Source organism: Watersipora subatra, chromosome 3, assembly GCF_963576615.1.
Source record: "Watersipora subatra chromosome 3, tzWatSuba1.1, whole genome shotgun sequence".
Taxonomy (NCBI): Eukaryota; Metazoa; Bryozoa; class Gymnolaemata; order Cheilostomatida; family Watersiporidae; genus Watersipora; species Watersipora subatra.
In genome coordinates, this window is record NC_088710.1 from 5,491,666 (window position 1) to 5,514,681 (window position 23,016).

General features: G+C 37.3%; 1 protein-coding gene across 1 annotated transcript; it reads left to right on the top strand.

Moving 5' to 3' along the window:
* The first annotated feature begins 51 nt into the window (after positions 1-51).
* On the top strand, positions 52-19,687 carry LOC137390274 (creatine kinase, flagellar-like). Its single transcript, XM_068076609.1, has 17 exons — positions 52-179; positions 1,766-1,978; positions 2,431-2,568; positions 2,682-2,800; positions 3,750-3,945; positions 4,417-4,626; positions 5,112-5,246; positions 5,362-5,487; positions 6,411-6,520; positions 6,994-7,213; positions 8,398-8,538; positions 10,124-10,245; positions 10,517-10,712; positions 12,107-12,301; positions 14,167-14,301; positions 17,701-17,820; positions 19,517-19,687. The coding sequence occupies exons 2-17, from the start codon at positions 1,769-1,771 to the stop codon at positions 19,670-19,672; spliced, it is 2,529 nt and encodes an 842-aa protein (XP_067932710.1). The 5' UTR covers positions 52-179; positions 1,766-1,768; the 3' UTR covers positions 19,673-19,687.
* Positions 19,688-23,016: the final 3,329 nt, after the last annotated feature.

Sequence of the window (23,016 nt, forward strand, 5' to 3'; positions counted from 1 at the left end):
CATTTTAAATTTAGTTTAGAAAGCTCCGCCCTCCAATCATTGTCATAGTAGGATAGCTCCACCCAACGCTTTTAAATACATAGCTTCAGCCGGCTTCCTCAGCGGCATTGCTCTCCAGGCGACAGAAGAGCTGCGTGTACTCCCTCTTCACTCCTACCTCTCCATATCCTGTCAACAAGGTAAGCATAGGTATTGCATTATTGCGTACAACAATGGACAGCTTTGGGTTATAACTAACATAACAGTCTGTAGATGTGTGTGCGCTCGCTGACTTGCTTACAGGGAAGCTGAACTCTCCGGTAAGTTTTCTCCATCTTCAGAAACTGGCTTAGTTGCTTGTTTGACTGTGCAGGACTGGTCACTCGCATTGTACCTTGTGTGGGAGTTACTATGCATGCATTGTCAGTAGGCTGCCTGTCTAACTGCTGAGAGGATGCTTGGGCTCACTGATGTGTGACATGGTGTGTTTGTCAGCTCCATCTGCTCTCTGGCATGTGGCAAGCTGTAGGGTGGCAAGCTAACGCATGTTTTGAGTATTTGGCCGGTAGAGCTATAAATATATGAGATAAAAGGTTGCTGATATATGCTATAGTTTGTTGGCAAGTCGCGTGCCTGGGGACAAGCTATTACGTTTTCGTGCCGGTAATAAGCTGATCCTTGACACACATAACTTTGGAACCAACTCATTTGCATGGTCAGGCTAGAGTGTGAGGGGATATGTATATGTGTGTAGTTGTTACTGGGAGGTCCTCAAATCTTGCTGTCCCGGTTCCATTTTACCAAAGAGTTGAAAGTTTATTTGTAATTTCTTTGCTTGCGCTAGTGCAATTCGGTTGTCTCCTGTGTGAGTGTGTCAGTTGCAGCTGTTTCAATGTCTTCGATTTAAAACCTTTGCATTAGTGGCAAATGTCTATAGCCTGGGATCATGGGTCCAGCGGTGCATTCTTGTCTTGTCCTGTGATATAATTGATAAGATATTGCTGTAATAATGCTTGTCACGTAGTCACAAAATCAATCAATACACACCAAGTACTGCAGATAATATAAATAGCGGTGTAACAGGCCACTCGTGGCTTGCTTCAATTATCACTCTTATTGACTTATACTATCAGTGGCTGCATCAAGCGCCCGGCAACATTGAGAATGTCAGGGTAAATACTGGGTCATCTGAGCAAGAATCAGTGTAATGTTATGGACTAGCCAAAGACTGACTCTATGACAACTGCAGCAGGTGTCTTGTAGTCTTGTTGCTGACTGGCAGCGATTGAATGATCACTAGCTTAGGTTTGGGTTATGTTGACTGGTTGCTTTGACTGTACGTCTGTTCGCAAAATGATTTCTGTATTACACAGCCAGACAAAAGAAGTAGTTTGAAAAGTTTGAAATATCAACTAAGCCGTTGGCTGCCGCCTGCTGACAATTATTCTCTCTTGTTGTTGTAGCTTAGTTACATTCAGAATCGCTAGTCGTGCATGCGAGTGACACAAAAGCTCAGAGCCGGCCGGCAAACTCCCTTATCAATCATGAGCTGACGGCTTCAGGTCATTGATAATGTTTGGTTAGAGGCTGGCTGCGTAGCAAATAAGGAACTATGATTGAATTTGTAGCAGTGTTTGCCTGCTATACAGAGTTTGGCATTTGAGTTGTTAATGGATATCCTACTTTATGACTGATTCGCTTGCGGCTGTGTTTGCTCCTCAGGGGAGCTCTACTACATAAGGTTTTTTGTGTTTGGTTTTGATGTGAGCTCTTGTTCTGTTTTTAGAAGATGTCAAGTTTCAAGAAGCTGATCGGCACAGGCGGTCTGGCCGTCGCTGGCCTGCTTGGCGGAGGCGCTGCCTTGACGATGAGTGGTGACCCCGCTCATGCCCGTAACCAGTTTGCCACCTACGGAGGACAGTTCATGTTCCCTGCAAGCTCCAACTTCCCAGACCTTCGTAAACACAACAACTTTATGGCTAAAGTTCTCAACCCGGAGGTGGGTGCTCTATAGTCTGTATAGTGTCTGTAGATTGGGTAGCTGATTAGCCAATGGGACAAGCATTATAGCTGCTCTGTCGTTCAGCAGATGGTCTTGATTTGAACGAAACTGTTGAGTTAATAAACGCTCTTATCTTGTTTCTCTGTTGTATCCGCCTATTACTGCTTTCAGGTTTAATATACAGTAACTATTGCTATCCAACTTGTGCCGGATAATTCAGTTTGGCATCAGTTTTGTGTCACGGCGACGTCAAATACCACTGAGTCTGCCTCTACTGAAGGCAGTCTCTTTTATTTATATTGCATCATATAGGATGAAACAAATAAGCAGTTGTCTTCAATCATTCAAGTTGATAAACAGAGGGGTGTAATTTGAAGCAAATGTTTGTGGTTTCAGTTTATTGCATGCTAATAAGTGAAGTACGACTGTCACCGGTTTGTTCTCTATAGATGTACAGTAAATTGCGAGACAAGACGACTCCGCGTGGCTGGACTTTGGATGGCTGCATACAGACAGGAGTAGACAATCCCGGACATCCATTCATCATGACCGTTGGCTGCGTAGCTGGAGATGAAGAGTCATATGAGGTTGGCACCCCTTACCGTAGGCTTACTCGCTGCAGATTGTCACTGGTAACTGATAAAGTGGTTTTTGCTGCAGATATTATCCTATATGCAGCAGTCGTTGCTCCTATTTTTAGGTATTCGCTGACTTCTTCGATAAGGTGATAGATGAGAGGCATGGTGGCTACAAGCCCTGGGACAAGCACCCCACAGACCTTGACTACACTAAGATCAAAGGGGGCTGCTTTGATGAGAAGTGAGTGTATACACTATACACTTTGTTCAATTCACTAGGCTACCATCTTCACCGCTACCTTCGCTTATGTTTTCAATTTCAAACTGATTGTTATTGTGTTAACATGCAGCTATTAGCAAGAAGGCAATAGCATTTATGGAATCCTTTCTTATCACTTTTATATCCGGATTAGTGGCAGCATAACTGTTAGTTAAAAACATTGAAATGATCGACTTGAATATGCCCTGTCTCTGGTTGTATTTCAAGTTGAGATGAAATGAATATTTTTAGTGATAGCCTGATAAGAAAAAGGGTTAAGTGATGATTTATGAAGTTTTCGCATAGAAGATCGTAATTTTCATGGAGCTGTTCACCTTTGTTATAATATTACCGTAACAGTGCTCTACATGAGTTTTTGATGTCTCTAGGGGATTGCAAATATTTCTGGGAGTTGATCAAGAAGATTATTATGTTGTTCTATTTCAAGTTTTCAAACTTTGAACATTATACTTTCTCTCGTGTAAAGCGACTGCCAATGAAGACCTTGCGGGCAGTACATGCGTTATGTACAACATGAGTTGCATGAAACGTTATAGTTGTGCCACCTAAACTACTGATTGTGGTTCAACTCAACCAATCATGGCTGACCTTCTACATATACTCTTGGGAGTGAACTGCATGCACTCATGAGAGCAAAAAATATACTTGTCAAAATATCTTTTGGAGTTTGCTTATAATGAGAAACCAATCAGGAACGTGTGAATTTTCGATGTAATCTACTGGAGGAAATTATAAATGCGGTAAGCCATGAGGAGCATTGGGACCTGGTACTTGAGGTTGGACACCAACTATCTCTCTCGGCTCACTTGCTGTGTTTTCACTCATCATCATAGACATGGTTGTGAGGCTTCATGTTTCATATCGACCTGCTACCTCCTGCGTTGCTCACCGAGTCTGGTCTATTTCCTAGGTATGTGCTTTCTTCAAGAGTCCGCACCGGTAGGTCAATTCGTGGCCTCAGTCTACCACCAGCATGCAGCAGGGCGGAGAGGAGAGAAGTGGAAAGGGTGGTCGTGGATGCCCTAAACAATCTCCAGGGTGAATTCAAGGGCCGCTATTTCCCTCTTAGCAACATGACAGATGAGGAACAGGACAAACTAATCGAAGTAAGCTTTGTTCTATTGATTGACCTACCAAACAGGTATTAATCGGGTTAATACTTCTTGAGTAGGGTGTTAGGATTTGTCCTCTCATTGTATATACTTAACCCTGCAATTAGAGTTATTGCACTCTTCTTCTTGTAGCTATCACGTGCTTCCTTAGCTATATAATGCCCTGACAGCTCAATGTTAGAGATTTACTATGTATAACTGTCTCAAGATAGTGTCAATTGCTGTTTGCAAGAATCTATGAGCTTGCAGTTTATTAGTACATCTGCAAATATTCGGTGTAATTTCGTCTGTTGTATCTTGTGGCACTGCTATTGTACAGCAATAAGGCTTCAGCTTGTGAACTCTGCGTGTCTATGAATATGCCAGGAAGTTGCCAGATGTTTCCGTTTGGTCAGTGAAGATTTACTTTTGATGGATATTCATTTATGCCATTTCAGCTTCATTTTTAACATTCGTTTGTTTTAGGATCACTTCCTGTTTGACAAGCCTGTTTCCCCTCTCCTGCTTGCGTCAGGTATGGCCCGAGACTGGCCTGATGGCCGAGGTATCTGGCACAACGATGCTAAAACCTTCCTCGTCTGGATCAATGAGGAGGACCACACACGTCTGATTTCCATGCAGAAGGGTGGAAATATCGGACAGGTGTTTGAGCGATTCTGCAGAGGCCTCAACCTGGTAATTTGTGTTTATATTATTTTTTCCTAATTAAATATCACACTGGCTTTAGTTGAAATTATAAGTTTTCAGCATATTTCCTTGTTATTGACGCAAATTATTTTGCTCGTGCGACTGATATTTCAACAATAACCAAATATTTTTGATATCGCATTTTACTTTCTTATCAATGTGTGGCTGTTGGTTTAGATCCAACTATGAATAATATATTAAAAGTGGTGCAAACCATTACAGACATAGATTTATGTTTGCGAAGCTATATATGCAAGAACGTCTACCCTATATGTTAGTGTCATCGATAAAGCTTTGATTGTTTTGGTGGTAGAAAATTGAAAAAGTAATTTCAACTATGGCTAGTTTAAGGCAATGAGAATATTATTTAGCATCTTAATTAGCTTGCTATGATGCTTTGGTATATATGTAATGCTGCAAAACTTGCAAGAAAAGAAAACTCCTTATATCACAAATGCTCGCACATGCTTTAGGTGGAGAATGAGATTAGAAAGAAGGGCTGGGAGTATATGTGGAACGAGCACTTGGGATATGTCCTTACCTGCCCATCCAACCTGGGCACTGGTATGAGGGCTGGAGTACACATCAAGATCCCCAACCTCTGCAAGGTAGGCATTTACTCCTCTAGCTCTTTCGTCGACGGGTGATGCTTCCTACTGCCCTACGCGCGTTTATAATGGTCGCTATGAATCATTCTCAGACTGTAACCATTTCCTTTTACAGGACCCACGATTTGATCAGTTCCTCAGCAACATGAAGTTGCAGAAGCGTGGCACCGGAGGAGTGGACACCGCTGCTGTCGGAGGCACTTACGACATTTCCAATTCTGATCGTCTTGGCAAATCTGAGGTAGCTAATGCTTTCTGTCACAAACAAACCCGAGACCAAATAACAACTGCGTTCATTGATTTGGGAGTTGTCATATCATGTCATGTCCAAGTTAAATTTCCGAACTTTTTGTAGTTTGTAGCAAAAACTAGCATGTGTAGGATTTATAAAACATGTTTTACAAATAAAAAACAATTACAGTAATTTTTACAAATAATTCGTAATTTATCAGTTTATATTTAAGTATAAAGTCATTTTTATTGGCTCATGAGTGAAGTTGCACTATGAACACTAAAAGTTGAGATGATGGAAGGTTCAGCTTACGTATGCTAGCAGTAAGATGCTTAAAATATGCTCCATACATATTGTATTTAGACCTTTATTCATATCAGTCGTTAGATTGGCTGCCAAAAGCTTTGAAATATCAACATAGAGATAAATAGATGCGTTGAGTTGTGATAGCTCGTTGAGTTGTGATAGCTCGGTGTCACAACTGGGACAGCTGATGAATTAGTTGCAACAACAGGTGTTAGCAGGTAGCTGAGTTGTGATAGCTCGATGTCACAACTGGGACAGCTGATGAGTTAGCTGCAACAACAGTTGTTAGCAGGTAGCTGAGTTGTGATAGCTCGATGTCACAACTGGGACAGCTGATGAGTTAGTTGCAACAACAGGTGTTCGCAGGTAGCTGAGTTGTGATAGCTCGATGTCACAACTGGGACAGCTGATGAGTTAGTTGCAACAACAGGTGTTAGCAGGTAGCTGAGTTGTGATAGCTCGATGTCACAACTGGGACAGCTGATGAGTTAGTTGCAACAATAGGTGTTAGCAGGTAGCTGAGTTGTGATAGCTCGATGTCACAACTGGGACAGCTGATGAGTTAGTTGCAACAACAGGTGTTAGCAGGTAGCTGAGTTGTGATAACTTGATTGTGTCGGTTTTAGGTTGAGCTTATGCAAGTCCTCATTGATGGCGTACAGGCGATGATTAAGATGGAAAAAGACCTAGAAAGGAATAAGTCAATAGACAGCTATTTCAAGTCGGACAAGAAGAGGTGGGCATAGACAGACCTACCCCTACCACAGACCAGCTCAATTTTTAAAGATCTAGACAAATAACATATTTTCCTGTATCATTGTATCGCTGTGTTTTAATAATTGTAAAATGGCAACCTAGCGGATTGTTTGTGTGTTCAGCTATGCAATGAATCTCTTGTGATTTTGTGAACATCCAACTTTAGAAATAAACCTGTTGTTTATAGTCAGATTCGTTCACCTCATTCTGTCAATCCACTTTTCGTTCACCATCAGCATTTGCTACACAAAGATGTACGTACATATACAGATTTGCTCTTCATTTATTTGTGCCAAATTAGAAGTTGTCTTTCCATGCAGCAGCTATTTGGTAGTGTCCAAGTCTGTACATTCAAATAAATATACAAAGTTGTGCAAATACTAGCGAAATAAGCCCATGAAAGTTTCACTGTCTGGAATTCATTGTTAACATTAGTGACATACCCTGCTGTAGGCAGGCACTGAATAAAAAATTTACATTTGCTAAAATGTCAGGATATTTTGGAAAGCTGTTATCAGGAGGAGTGGCAATAGGTGGTGTGACAGCTGTCCTTGGCGGTGCTACTGTCTACGCTCATGTACCGTTTTCTACTCACGAAATGTATCCTGCCAGCGCCAACTTTCCAGACCTTCACAAACACCATAACTACATGGCAAGGGTGCTAACACCAGAGGTATGTTATTACATAGTGAGTGTTAACACTAGAAGTATGTTGATATGTAGTGAGTGTTAACACTAAGGATATGTTATATAGTGAGAGTGTTAACACCATAGGTATGTTATTGCAAAGTGCGAGTGTTAGCACTATAGTTATGTGATTACATAGTGTTAACGCCACAGACAATATTACGGAGTACAAATGTCAACACCAGAGATATGTTATTACAAATTATGGCCACCAGGTGTTTGTCATTACATGGTGAAAGTGTTAACATCAGTGGTATGTTATTACATAGTGATTATGTTAACACTGAAGTATGGTAAAAGTTTTGACACCAGATGTATGTTGTTACATGGTAAGATTGCTAAGACCAAAGGTATGTTATTATATTTGCCCAAAGTGCTAACCGTGGAGCTATGGTGTTAATTGTTATTTTAGCATTTGATCCATGGATGCAGAGATAGTTCATGGTCAATGAACTGTGCAAACTAATTGACTAAAAAGCGCTCACAAAGTGAAAATGGGAGTAATAGTAGAACATGTATATTAGAGATTTGGAATATCATTGTTATACTAAAATCATATTTCTATTAGAGATTTGGAATATCATTGTTATACTAAAATCATTTTTCTATTATAGATTTGGAATATCATTGTTATACTAAAATGATTTTTCTATGTCTTATTAGGCTAGTTCATTTTTAAAAGTTTTGCCATTTCTGCGATTTAATCATTTCAAAATGATTAACACGTTGCACACACTAGGATTAGGAAGAACCGCTATATGGTCGGTAAACAAGTTTGTTCATTAATAAGGCCTCATAGATTTGATATTCATGAATTTATCACTTGTAGCTTTGAAAATCTCAACATTCATTGAGAGAGCACAACTTTTAAATCACAGAACCTTTGTTAATTCAAGACAATTCATGATTTAGTAACGCTTATTCTACACTAGTGCACTGGCAAATTAGATATGAAAAAGCTGACAGGTACTGCTTATTAAAACACACGTAGCTGCCCATTACGGTGGAAAATGACCAAAACAAAATAAAAATGACACGAGAGAGTGAGTCATGTATCTAATCACTGAACAACAATCAAAGTTAGACAGTTGTAGTAAGTGCTGGGAAGTCTGCTTTTTACTTTCAATTGAGTGATTGCATAAAACTGTATGCTTGATTGCTTCCTGATAGATGTACAACAGATTAAGAAGTAAGACGACTCCACATGGTTGGACAATAGATCAGTGCATACAAAAGGGTGTGGATGAACCTGGAGAAGACAAACCAGTATTATCACTAGGCTGCGCTGTTGGAGATGCCGAGTCTTATGAGGTATAATCTGATGAACTCACTGTTGCTATATAGCAGGTAGTCACTGTTGCTACATAGCAGGTAGTCAATGTTGCTATAAGACGGATAGTCACTGTTGCTATATAGCATGTAAGCACTTTTTGCTATATACCAGGTAGTCACTGTTGCTATATAGTGGCTAGTCATAGTTGCTATATAGGAAGTACATAGTTGATGCTATGTAGCAGGTGGTACTGATGATATATAGTAGGTAGTCACTGTTGCTATATAGCAGGTGCTCAATGTTGCTATATAGTGGGTGGTCATTGTCACCATTTTGGAGGCAGGTTATTAATGCTATATAGCAGGTAGTCAGTGTTGTTATATAGCAGGTAGGTGACTGATGTGAGAAGTCATTTGCTACTACTACGAACTTTTTATTTAATTTTGTTTAAAAGGAAAGAGTCAGGCTACCATACTCGATTCGGTAGCACATGTTCAACTATATACAAACTTGGGTGTGGCACAAACATCTTTTTCCGAATGTTAAAAAGAGACAAGTTTGTATTTCAGGATTTAAGCAAACCTTGCTTAAGTGCTCACCAATAGAATTATTTGCTTATTTTCTATTTTATTAATCAGTGTTTTAAGCAACATTTGAGTATGGCATCTAAGATCTTTAAGTCATTCAAGCAACACTTGAGTACGGTATCTAAGATATTTAAGTCATTCCAGCAACACTTGAGTATGGTATCTAAGATGTTTAAGTCATTCCAGCAACAGTTGAGTATGGCATCTAAGATGTTTAAGTCTTTCAAGCAAGACTTGAGTATGGCATCTAAGATGTTTAAGTCATTCCAGCAACACTTGAGTATAGCATCTAAGATGTTTAAGTCATTCCAGCAACACTTGAGTATGGCATCTAAGATGTTTAAGTCATTCCAGCAGCACTTGAGTAGGACATCTAAGATGTTTAAGTCTTTCAAGCAACGCTTGAGTATGGCATCTAAGATGTTTAAGTCTTTCAAGCAACACTTGAGTAGGACATCTAAGATGTTTAAGTCTTTCAAGCAACACTTGAGTATGACATCTAAGATGTTTAAGTCATTCCAGCAGCACTTGAGTAGGACATCTAAGATGTTTAAGTCTTTCAAACAACACTTGAGTAGGACATCTAAGATGTTTAAGTCTTTCAAGCAACACTTGAGTATGGCATCTAAGATGTTTAAGTCTTTCAAGCAACACTTGAGTAGGACATCTAAGATGTTTAAGTCATTCCAGCAACACTTGAGTATGGTATCTAAGATGTTTAAGTCATTCCAGCAACACTTGAGTATGACATCTAAGATGTTTAAGTCATTCCAGCAACACTTGAGTAGGACATCTAAGATGTTTAAGTCTTTCAAGCCATATAAGTGTGTGATGGTGCTAGAGTAGGCTCTGACCAACTAAATATCATAACTAAGAAATTACGATATTATGTCATAAAAGGTTGACCACATTTTTCCATTGTCTATTACATGTATGTTGCCATAGCTCCCAGAATGTAGTTTTTTGATTGTCTATTTTAACTTGAAAATGAAACTTCACAACAAGTGATACACGTTCTTTTTATCTTTGAGTTCAGGTGTTTGCCGAGTTCTTTGATAAGGTTATAGAGAAAAGACATAACGGGTATAAAACTACGGACACACACAAGTCTGACCTAGACCACACGAAGCTCAAAAACGCCTGCTGCCTGAATGAAGAGTAAGTATAACCTGCAGTTTGCTACTTGATACACTTGACTGTGTCACAAGGTATTGAGAAAGACTTAGTTGAGAATTTCAAGGTAGGCTAAAGTGTAACTTGGCAACATGAGTTTGATCTTAGATAAATATGGTTTGAGCTAATAATTATATTTGCAGTACATTTTGAGTAGACCTCCCATATAGTTTATTTTCAATTATCCATTATCACAATGTATGAAGTTATCTCTGCAACACTATATACTGAATGCTAACTTTTATTGTATTTTAAGCTATGTACTTTCCTCAAGAATTCGTACGGGTCGGAATATCTTGGGGTTTAATATGCCGATAGCGTGCACTCGAGCAGAACGCAGGTTGACAGAAAAAGCTATCGTAGATGCACTCAGCAACCTAGCAGGTGAATTCAGAGGCCGGTACTATCCCTTGAGTAAAATGAGTGAAGAAGAACAACAAAAACACATTGAGGTGGGTAAAGACAACAATGAAACAATGATAAGAGGAAACACATATCCATACAGTGTACATCAAAGATTACACTGCACAGCATTATGTACACAGCCCATCAAGGTGTACATCGTATACAAAAGTGTGACATAATAGTTTATTAATATACTGTAAGTACCACCACACATTTACACTAATCATGCTGTTTATCTGTGTACTAGCAAGAGGCCATCTAAAGACAAGGTTTTACTGATCAGTTTTCAGCAAGTGTTGTTTCTCAAGAATCTATTTCATCCTTGGTCATCTTCTCAAACACTCTATACCAAGGTTTCCCGATTTGGTTGCTCGCACCCCTGTTATTTGCATGCAACAGGGTTGCGAGCAACTGTTGCATGCAAACAGTTGCTGTGCAGAGATGTAATTATCAATCGTGAAAACAAGGAAAGTGTGTTTGTCGTTGCAAGAAAATCTTAGTTGTTTTTTCATAACTAGTCACAACCTATCAGCGAGTCAAAATAATAAAAAATGCCAAAGTTTTATATAAACTGAGCAGCGATTTTTAACAAGAAATGATCCCAAATTATAAATTAATAACAGCTTTTGTATTGAGGTATGATTTGACACATCTTTTTCAATTATTGGTTTCTGATTATCGATTGAATGATTGTCCAATAACGTATTGCTTTCATATATTCTGACTAGGCCTGTTTTTAATTATGTTTGGTACACTTTTTGATTCATTCAAAACAAAAGGTTGCGAGATTGCTTTCATTAATCATAGGGACTTTGATGATGACAGCAAACAGAGAAGCGCTGTTCTATAACAATTAGACTGACTGGAATTTTTAGTGTATTTGAGGTCGAGGTCTCATTTCTAACAAAATCAGACTGCGAATTCTGTCATGAGATTATCTAAATTTCTTTGATTTGCCAATGTCACCCCACATTTTTTACACTTCAAGGAGAACTTTCGCTAAGGTGAAGGTTTGTGCCAGTGCTGCATAACTTTGACCTGACTATAGCCTGTTTGCTTCACTCTCTATGCCTTCAGTGTTTTCGACACTGAAGATATAAAAAAATTGTATGAATTTCTCTATGTACAAAATTTTGTGTACACCACTTTAAAGAGATATTCAATGTTAAAAATTAAGCAATTCTTGTTTTCAAAAAAAAGGAATTTTTTTCTGCTAAATACAAAGTGGGTTTAACACAATATGCTTGAGAAAATATATTTTCTCTTATATTGGTTAATGTAAATATATGTATTTGCATTTGATATTGATATTTATATTGATTTAAATCAAGCAATAATTTGGTTGTTGCTGTAGCAACAACTAGCTAGTTTGGTTGGTATAAACATACAACTGGAATGAAAATTCCTTCCTATACGCACTTGAGCCTTATATGGTTGTCAGGATCGCTTCCTATTTGAAAAGCCGGCAAGTCACATGATGGCACGAGACTGGCCTGATGCACGAGGGATTTGGCACAACGACGCTAAGACGCTCCTTGTATGGATAAACCGAGATGATCACGCAAAGATAATCTCCATGCAGAAAGGAGGAAACATGGGCCAAGTCTTTCAAAAGTTTTCAAAAGGCTTGAAAGCTGTAAGAATGCTATATTACAATTTAATGTCAAGGTTAAATCTATGATAGTGACAAGATTAAATCTATGTTAGTGACAAGGTTAAATTTATGGTAGTTACAACTTACAAGGTTAATTCAATGGTAGGGACAAGGTTAAATTTATGGTAGTGACATGGTTAAATATATGGTAGTGACAAGGTTAAATCTATGGTAGTGACAAAGTTAAATCTATGGTGGTGACAAGGTTAAATCTATGGCAGTGACAAAGTTAAATCTGTAGTAGTGACAAGGCTAAACCAATGGCAGTGACAACTTAAATCTATGGTAGTGACAAAGTTAAATCTATGATAGTGACAAGGTTAAATCTATGGCAGTGACAAAGTTAAATCTATGGCAGTAACAAGGTTAAATCTATCATAGTGCCAAAGTTAAATCTATGGTAGTGACAAGGTTAAATAAACTACCTTTATAGCTTTTTGATGATGATTATTATGTAATTAAGTGAGCTTTTTTGCAAAAATTTTTGCTCCTGCGCTGTCTAGCCTAAATAAAAACTGTTAGATCCAAACTTGCATTGGGCGCTCATCTTTGCTGGAAGTTGTAGTTTGCTTCTTCTCAATTAAAAAAACTCAAACTTGCTGTGTGTGTCCGAAAAAAGTGCTTCTCTGTTTCAAAGACTTGCTGCCAGCTCTGACATTGCTAATATACTGCAAATATTTATAATAGCTAACTTATTTTCTCCCTTCTCTACCCTCTTAGTGTTCGTATCGCTTTACAATTACTTATACTCTGTCCGGAGTGCCAGGGCCTATTAATACTAACTTACCTATATTGAGCACTCTTGTTGTGAATTTAGCAGAAATTTCAGACTATTTTGTGCATGAAGTCTAGTTACTTGATCCAAAAACTCTCTGAGTGATTTTAGCTAGCAAACTGTGATAATTCTTTGTGAATGCATACTTATTTCCGCTGCAGTCCTGTCTTTGAAAACAACAAATTTTCATAAAATACGATTGCCGTGAATTATTGGTGAATACTTCTGATCATGTTTTGCTTTGTTCATAAACAATCTGAAAATGGTAATAATAAAAAAGGGAAAATATGTATGTAAATATTTTATCAAATATTGGCTATGAAAGTAATGATGCAGGCCTCAATACACAATAACATGGCTAATCAAGGCTCTGGGCCTGAAAGTCAAGGTCTGTATGCATGTATATATAATATTACTTTATTGGCAATAATTTCATTTCACAAATAGAAATTTTTTTCAAATTAGGCCATACAACAATAGTAAAACCAAAAAGGGAAAAAAGCAACAGTTAGCCATTAAAATTGAATAAATAGTCTGACAAATAGTGTTTAAAATGCCTTTCTCTGTTAAGAGAACGGATACAAGGTAGAAGATTGTTAAAGCAGCTGGCAATGATATTTTTAAAATATGGTGGTGGTTGTGTGCAATTTGTTCATATCACATGCGTTCAAACGAGTTGAGAACCTGTGATTGTCATGTAAAACACGAGGACACAAACCATGAAGAATATATTTATTTAAAATCTATTTAAAAAGGTCTATGACTGTGAAGATTTATTGTCAGTAAATGTTATAAATCATTTTGCCAAAAGAGAATACAGATGCCCTAGTTATTTAGGAATCAATGTCCTGCGTGACCCGGTTGAGTTCAGTCAACACACTGATAAGAATAGATACTTTGAACATGCAGGATTAATTTTAGAAAGAGATGAAAAGTGGCTGTGAGTATTTGAAGTCACTGATGACCTTCATCTGTAGTCATCTACCTCTTTGCTTCGCTCTCTAGCAAAATACAAGCTTCTGCTCCCAAGGATTTTTTGAATCAAAAAGCAATGCAAGTCTTTTCTCAACAGGTGGATGAGCAAATCAGTAAAAAAGGTTGCCAGTATATGAAGAATGAGAATTTGGGGTATATCCACACTTGTCCTTCCAACCTGGGCACAGGAATGAGAGCGAGTGTGCATTTGAAAGTACCCCACCTGTGCAAGGTGAGAAATATTGCTAACATACCTCAGTATGACAGGGTCTGCGTGAAGTCAGGAAGTGATTAATAGGGAGTTTGCTCATACATAGCTACGTTCAACAAATGACCTCACATAAAAAATATATTTCTTGTATGCTGAATAATATCAATGAATTTCAATCTATTTTTTTCTTTGCCATTCAGATTTGTAAAAAATATCACAATAAGTGTTGTAGATAAACAGCTTGTTAGCAGACGACAATTAGTTGTGACACAAAAATTTTAGAGATTTTTTAAAAGACGCTACGCAATAAAATGTTATTAAATGTGAGTGTATTGGCACAGGTATAAGATCAGAATTGAAGGTTTATCTGATCAATGTTGCTTGGTGTGCGCCTTGTTGTTCAATTCCTAATACACATATGAACATTTGGTTGGCCTGTCACTGCGGTAGTAACTCTTGATCAGTTTAAAAAAAGACACTTTTTAAAAAATTAGAGAGGTTTAAACATTACGGTATTAAAAAGAACTTATAAAATGAATCATAAAAACAGATTGTTGTCATTTGTTGTATTTAAATATTATGGTATTAGGAATAACTTATTAGATGAATACTATAATATATTGCTGCTACTTTGTGTATATAGAATTTTATCATTTTCTTTAAAAATTCTGGTACTAAAAATAACTTATAAAATGAATAAGAAAGAGACATGTATTTCTGCTTGTTGCAGTTTACAAGGATTGCCCATATTAGTACCACTGTGAGACTCAATCTGTGCACTAGTGACATTTACTGTGGTGCAAGTCGTAAAAAGGAAGAGAAAGGTGTAGCAAATGATGGAATGTTATAATCTTTATTATGATAAGAGCCATGTCTGTCTGTCTGTCCATCTGTTCATTTGTCTATCTCAGTGGTTCCCAACCTTTTTTTTGCTTTTACCCCTTTGCAAAATTTTCAAATACAAATTCCCCCTTGAAAATGTGGAGTGTGAACCTATACTATATTGTAATCACTGAAAGGGCTCTACATGTACACATATGTAGGTCAGCAGCATATATACATGTATTTATTTGTTAAATAACTGACTGTAGCTTATATAGTAATAAATCACTTCAACATTATTGTTATTCCGGTACACTCAATGGGTGTCGGGTGAGATTATGAATTTTAATGAGACCGCTCCTGCTGATGCCTCTGTGCAAGGTTACACAAAGCAGGCTTTATTTTTTTATAATGCACATTTCACAGTCTCAAATACATAGTTATCAGCTTTCATGGCTGCTAAAAGTTCATGCTGGCTTTTACTTTCAAGAAATTTCGTAACCTCGGACGTAGCTCAAAGAGCCTGCCTAACATGTTTCCCTTGGACAACCACCTCACTTCAGTATGAAATAACAAAGTTGTAAACACGACATCACTTTCAAAACATAGTGCTGAGAGCAATCTGGTATTTAGTGCTGATGCTTTGATGTAATTTACAACTTTTATGCTCACATCCAAGTTTGATTTCAACGCTTGTGGAAGAGTTGTTGATGCCAATGCTTCCCGGTGAATGAAGCAATGCACTCCTTCTATATCAGGGTTCTTTTGCTTGATCTGTTTTACAAAGCCTGATCTACATCCTAATATAGCAGGTGCTCCATCAGTGCATACACTTATTAACTTCTCCCAACCCAACTTGGCCTTGTCAAGGAAATTTTCAACTATTTTCAACACATCTCTTGCTGAAGTTGTTCTAAGCAAGGGCTGACAAAACAGAAACTCCTCTTCAATGGATGTGTCATGCACATATCTACCATACACCAATTGCTGGAAAAGACTGGCAACATCAGTTTACTCATCAAGTTGTATGGTCCAAAATGGGAATGCTTTAATCTTAGCAACTACATGTACTCTCACTTCAATATTTGCTGCAATATCGTCAATGCGTCGCTTCACAGTATTGTTGGATGGTGGGATGTCTTGAAATTTTTCTCAGCTGGTTTTCCAAGTACTATTGATGTGCAGTCTAACATACATGGCTTGATCAGGGTCTCTCCTATTTTATGTGGCTTTTTACACTGAGCAATACGGTAGGAAACAGCGTATGAAGCTGTAATAAGTGCATTACTAAGAGCATAAAGATCTCCACTTGCATCAAGTCTACTTCGCTTTTCTTGCTGCTCTTTGGGCTAAAAGTAATCCTGGTCATTTTCAGCTAGTGTAGAGTGAATTCTTTGCAAGCGTTGCTTCAACTGAAAGGGTTTCATGGAGTCATTTGAGAAAGTTTTCAGGCATATCACACATTGCGGAAGCCAAAGACCGTTTTTCATAAGATACGAAAATCCATAATCCAAGTAACTCTCAGTGTAGGTTCGTTTCTTGCCTTTGATATCTTGCACTAATTTATATGTTGTAAAAGTAAAGCGGCGGCGGAAAAATATTATAAACCTCATAGTATCTGCTTGTACAATAATAATCCTCTGCGACTGTATTAATATTTTTTATTTAATCTACTACTATAATAGATGCATGATTATGTGACTTATTTGCAGAAAAGCAAGTAAAACATAACATGAGTGATAATAGGAAACAATAATGTGAGCATATAAGTAATTATATTTGCACAAAGAATCTTACAGATTTTTTCTTTTACATGTGATGCAGTAGTTGATAAGTGAGTGTGTCCTTGTGTCAAATACATGTGCACTGTGAGCAGCACAATGTCAAACTAAGCCTTAGTTTGACCTTAGTTACTAAGGTCATTAATTATGGTCAAGCTGGCTTATTGGAATTTTTCAAATTGTTTGCAAAGATTATTACATGTACAGTACATGCAGACTGTATTAAAATGAATGTACAGTAAAAGGTACTTGGTCTACTACCACAGCCAGAATATCCATGTAATAGAACAGGAATGAGAACAGAAAAAATATCTAGGATTTTGCTCAGGCTTAAAAGCGCGTTCGCAAAATGAGAAATTATAAAAACTAAAATTCCTCCTTTTAATATGCCAAATTCTCCCCTGGGGAGACTTCCCCCCAGGTTGGGAACCACTGGTCGATCTGTTCATCTGTCTGTTTGTCTGACTGTCCGAAGCCATGATAACAGCGTTAGCAAAAAGATTGTCTCACGCCGGTATTGCACTCAACACGCAGTATTACAGACCAGTGCTCTAGCCACTCCACTACTCAGCTTTTGCTAATTAATAATAATCGGGATAATTATGTACATACTGGTTACTTATGACAATCCCTCACATAATTGGCTGGCAGTTTAGGATCAACATGTAATAGTTGCTGAAAAGTTACTGACTGCAAGGTTGCTGATCTTGAAGATGTAATAACGCCTGCTGCGTGTACCATAAAAGTAACAAATGAAACATTGCTGATATGCAAATGGATATAAATTTAATTATATATTATGTAATATATTGTTTAGCATCCGAAGTTTGAGCCATTCCTAAATGCATACAGACTGGAAAAGAAGAAAATATCAGGAGAGTATGTTGAGGAAGGCACAGTTGATATATCCAATACAGATCGAATTGGCAAAACGGAAGTATGTATCTGAGCTAAACACAGACATATAGAGACACATACACACAGATACATAGTTAAATGGACACACAGGCACATAGACATGTAGGCAAATGTGTATATAGACACAGAGACACACACATATGCATAAGTGCAGACACACAGACGTATAAATGCAGATGCAAAGACACATAAATGCAGATGCATTGGCGCATAAATGCAGATGCAAAGACGCATAGACGCATATATGCATCGGCACATAAACACAAAGACATTTAAACACACAGATACATAAACACATAGATGCAGAGACACATAGACATCAGAACATTTCTTGTTTTATGCGTATTTCAGTCATTTCTATCAGCAAACAAAGGAAAGCTAAATGTGAAAACATGGAATAGCCAAAAAGTATACTGGAGAAACACCTTGACATATTTAAAAATCTATTTGGCCAATCAAAGTTGTTGAGCAGACTATATATAGAGAAGCAATTTTGGTTTATATCAAACAAATCTAAGAAAAGAAAAGTTTATGTGTACCGTAACTTACAGAATCATCAAACATAAATAAGTACAAATAAAAACAATTCTTGAAATTTATATTTGCACCTTATTTTAGAATGCTTGGTTACTTTGTCTGACAAGTACCTGCAAGGAGATAGCTATCTATGTATTTGACTTATACTTAGGCTTGTCAAAGACAGCTCAAGTCTTTTCAATTGATCTTTACAATGCTGTAACATTAACTACTGCGCTGCCAAAAGGTGTACCATCGCCGGGTGTTTGAAAAATGAACTAGGACAAACTTTGTGGCAATATTTTGTTCTACCCTTTGGTTTTGTATGGTATCCCCATGCGAGTACACAATGTTTCCCCAATCTAAATATTTCAGTCTTGCTAACGACTTTTCGTAACTAATAAAAACTTTGCAAGTGATGAGTTTTATCCTTAAAAGTTGTTTATGACTTATTTCTTGAAAACTCTTTTGCGAACGATGGTCTTGGGTGTCTGTTACTATGTTTACTCAATGTGTTCTGTTGCTAGGGCTCAAAAGTTTGGCCAGAGATTTAGCTACAGCTTAATAAAGCATTTGAAATTTTTATGCCATATAAATATGGAGGTTCTATTTTTGACAGAACTAAATTATAAAAACAGCCATATTTTTCAACTTTTCCCAAGCGCTTGTATGACCTGCTGAGCTACAAATGAAACTTGAACAAATTTTAAGACCAACTTTAACTTCAGCTTAAACAAAGTTTACAAACTGATGGATTTTGACTACCTTCCTAGTTTTATAGTCAATTGAAAATTAACGCAAAGCTTCAGAGCTCCTGAACCACAATTAAACCTCCAACCCTCTGAAAAGCGTGTAACAGGTTGATGAAAGCAGACAAAATATTTTGTAATAAGTTGTTCATTTAGCTTTTGCTAATGTAGTATTTTTATTTTCTTTTAAACTGTTTTAATTACTTCCAAAAACAAAAAACAAACATTTATTTGACTAAACAAATTTTAGTTTTTATAGAGCACATAATATTTGCGATTTTATGTTAGTTATAGGAAGAGCAGATAACTCCGTAATATTCTGTCATCAATCATACAAGCTTTCTAATAGCATTTCTATCAACTTATTTAACACCCAGTCGTGCCGAGCTATTAATCTCCAATGCTGATACTGTCACTAATGGGATACTGACAGAACCTATGCCTTTCAAGGTTGAGTTGGTGCAAAATCTTGTGGATGGAGTGGCGACCCTGATTAAGATGGAGAAGGAGCTAGAAAATGGGGGAAGTATAGATCAGTACCTGCCAAAGAAAGTTTTAAACGAAGTTAAAACAGATGGCAAAAAGAAGTTAAGCTCATTTTTCTAGTAGCTCTGCTCGGAGGAGGACAAACTTTATGACTGACTATTTCCTTGAACGCTATCTATATATATTTAACATATTTCTTGGAGTTGGTCTTGTGATTACAATGTTTTACTGCTAGTCGTGTTGTCATAAACATAGTGTTGATATTTGAGACTGAAAATAGATAATACAACTCCCAAGGTTCTGTGATTACAATGTGTTACCGCTAGTCATATTGTCATAAACATAGTGTTGATATTTTAAACTAAAAATAGGTAATACAACTCCAAAGGTCCTGTGATTCCAATGTGTTACTGCTAGTCATACTGCCATAAACAAAGTGTCAATATTTTAAACTGAAAACAGATAATACAACTCCAAAGCATATCAAGTTGACTTTCATGGTTTGACTAGTGTTGTCTATTTATGGTATATGTTTATACATAAATAATAACTTTATTTACACCAGCAAATGCCATTTAAAACAATTTGGACCATTACATAACAACAAAAAATAGTAAAGTAAATTATGTATTAAAAGAAAAGGCTCTTTTTACATAACGCTGTTCCATAATGTAAATTGGCAAGCTGTTGGTGTCTGGTATAAAATGTAGTGGTTTTTGGAGGAAGTAGAAATGTAATGAATGGTCAGATAGATTAGAGATATGACTTGAGTATTTTATACAGCAAATATCTAAATACACATTTAGCTTTTCAGCATTAAGGATATTTAAACGCTGGTTGGTCGTAACTGTCTATATTAAATAAAATAATACGAAAGCATAACTTTTAAAAAGTGTTATATTTTTTCTTAATCAATTTTTGATACAAAGGGATACCAGTTTGGAGCTGGTATTAGGCTCCACACAGTTTAATAATACAATAGGTTACATATAAAAACTAGATATTTTGCTAAAATATGTGCAGGTGCAGACTTGATAAACTTAACTGACAAAGACTTTGCTTAGCAACAGGGTGTTAACAGATTGTTTCATTTGAACATGGCCTAAAAGGGCCTTTAAATGTTCCCACAAACCTAAATACACTACAACTGTACCAGCTCCAAAGTACCTAGCTACCGGTGTCCATAGAGGTTGGCAGTCTTGCGGGGAAACAAAAATCAAGATGCTCTCCTTAGCTAAAAGAAGAAAATTTCACTTACACTTGCAGCTTCTTGTGGTAGTAAAACAGAAGATGAGTAACAATATGTCTGCTATGGTAAAACTACAAAATCAACAGCATTAACATTTTAAGTGAGACATTTCATGATTGGGTGTAATATGGGGAGTTCTCCTCTCTCTACCTTGTTGTGCACAAGGCTAGAGAAAATGCATGAATCAGTGGAAGTTTAAAGGATATATATGTATGCCAAAAAGCTGGTAGTCCCATGTGCTGCAAAAGGTCATCAGCTGTAATAAGTATATGTACAATTATTCTATGCTGCAGCAAGGTGGTCAAGTGAGTGGTATAGTTGGTAGCACGCCTTTCTGCTAAACTAAATGTCTGAGTTCAACTCTTGCGTAATGCATGTCTTCCCAACCTCTTAGCGTGGCTTCACACAGATCAACACGGCTCTTATTATAGTAAAAATTACTGAAGCGACGAACTTCTCTGGTTTCCGGTTATCAAAAATTTCATCTATATATACACTATTATAGTTTGTTTTGCTGTTATAAATGTTTTAATGCAAATAGAAATAAACTATTTTATCTCTGATATTAGAAAGAACTTGATCAAAGACTGTAAAAAAGCTTGTGTGAGGTGGAGCATTAAGCGAATAATTTGTTTCAACTTAAAAATCATGAAGGTCTATTATTTTAAAAATAAGGGACAGCCACAAATAAATCTTTTAGACAGAATTAATGTATGGAAAAGTTCTTCGTAATACGGTTTGAGATTGTTTGCTCAAAAGGAGGGATTAATGCATTTTTAAAATTACCCTCTTGCAATGCCAGTACGCAATTATATTGATGTAAGACCTACTGACGATGATAATATCAGCAAATATGGGTTCTACAATAATTTCAGAGTTGCCCTCTCTTGATTAGTAGCTAATGATAATCATAATGTGGTCCATTGTACATTTCTCGAGAAAACAGTTTGTTTTAGAATTGATTTCATGAAGTAGATCAGTAACAGGTCTCAAAAATAAAAGTGCTTATCATATGGGTTGAGTGCTGTATGGTCGTTCCTCAACTTGAGTAGAAAACTTGACAGAAAAAGCAAATGGATGTAAAGTATATTTGCATCTGCTGCAGATCTTATTGCTATTTCAAGCAGCTCTATTTGCTTACATATTCATCTTAAGAAATACTGTCAATGCCTTTTTCCTTTCCTTTTTGTGACCAACCAGGCTTTCTCCATCTATTAATTTTTTAACTCTTTCCATTTCACTTTTTGTGAAAACAAAAGAATTTTATAGTTTATACTGTTGTAATTTACTTGTATGTCTCAAATAGACCTCAGCTAGCCAGCTTGATTTAGTTTCCAATTTTATTTCACATACTTCCATACAGTTACTATATGCTTAATTGTTCGAATTTAGCTTTTGGCGGACAAAAAAGCTTTCCTTGACCCATCCTTATCCGCTTCCGACTACGCAAGCTCAGTTTTTGTTCGTCAACTGAAGTTGGAGCACGCACTGTTTCACAGAATTCTCTCTCTTCAGTTTCCAGCTTTAAATATGGCAGGTACGTATCATGTTTGTCCCTCCTTGAGAGGGACAGCATACCCCTTGCCTTCCTGTCAAGGGGTAGTCGATGGACGAGTTCTTTTATACTCCGAAATCGACATTCTCTTACCTTGACTTGACTCGGTTGATTTGCACCCGACCTAACCTTCGCCCTGTCCTTTCGGAAGGGGATACCCAGGTCGGAATCTCCTTGTCTCACCCTCTTTAGCTCGGAGCACACGTGTAAGCCTCCTCATGAGCTATCGGTGGGATATCTGTTATATCAGAAATACCTAACTGAAAGGTCTCTGTTTATAATGGGTTGTCAGGGCTCTCCTTGATCAAGTTTCCGTACCGTTGTGTCTTGAAACTTGAGAAGGGGGTTCGTTACTTTGTTGTTAACGAATATGTCAGATACCCCTTGCCTTCCTGTCAAGGGGTAGTCGATGGACAAGTTCTTTTATACTCCAAAATCGACATTCTCTTACCTTGACTTGACTCGGTTGATTTGCATCCGACCTAACCTCGCCCTGTCCTTTCGGAAGGGGATACCCAGGTCGGAATCTCCTTGTCTCACCCTCTTTAGCTCGGAGCACACGCGTAAGCCTCCTTATGAGCTATCGGTGGGATATCTGTTATATCAGAAATACCTAACTGAAAGGTCTCTGTTTATAATGGGTTGTCAGGGCTCTCCTTG

What these genes read in the sequence shown, in the direction of transcription:
- LOC137390274 (XM_068076609.1), top strand. Translation starts at nt 1,769, where the DNA reads ATGTCAAGTTTCAAGAAGCTGATCGGCACAGGCGGTCTGGCCGTCGCT. An exon ending in GAGATGAAGAGTCATATGAG is followed by an intron (nt 2,569 to 2,681) that starts GTTGGCACCCCT and finishes TCCTATTTTTAG; the next exon opens with GTATTCGCTGACTTCTTCGA. An exon ending in TTCAAGTCGGACAAGAAGAG is followed by an intron (nt 6,521 to 6,993) that starts GTGGGCATAGAC and finishes ACCCTGCTGTAG; the next exon opens with GCAGGCACTGAATAAAAAAT.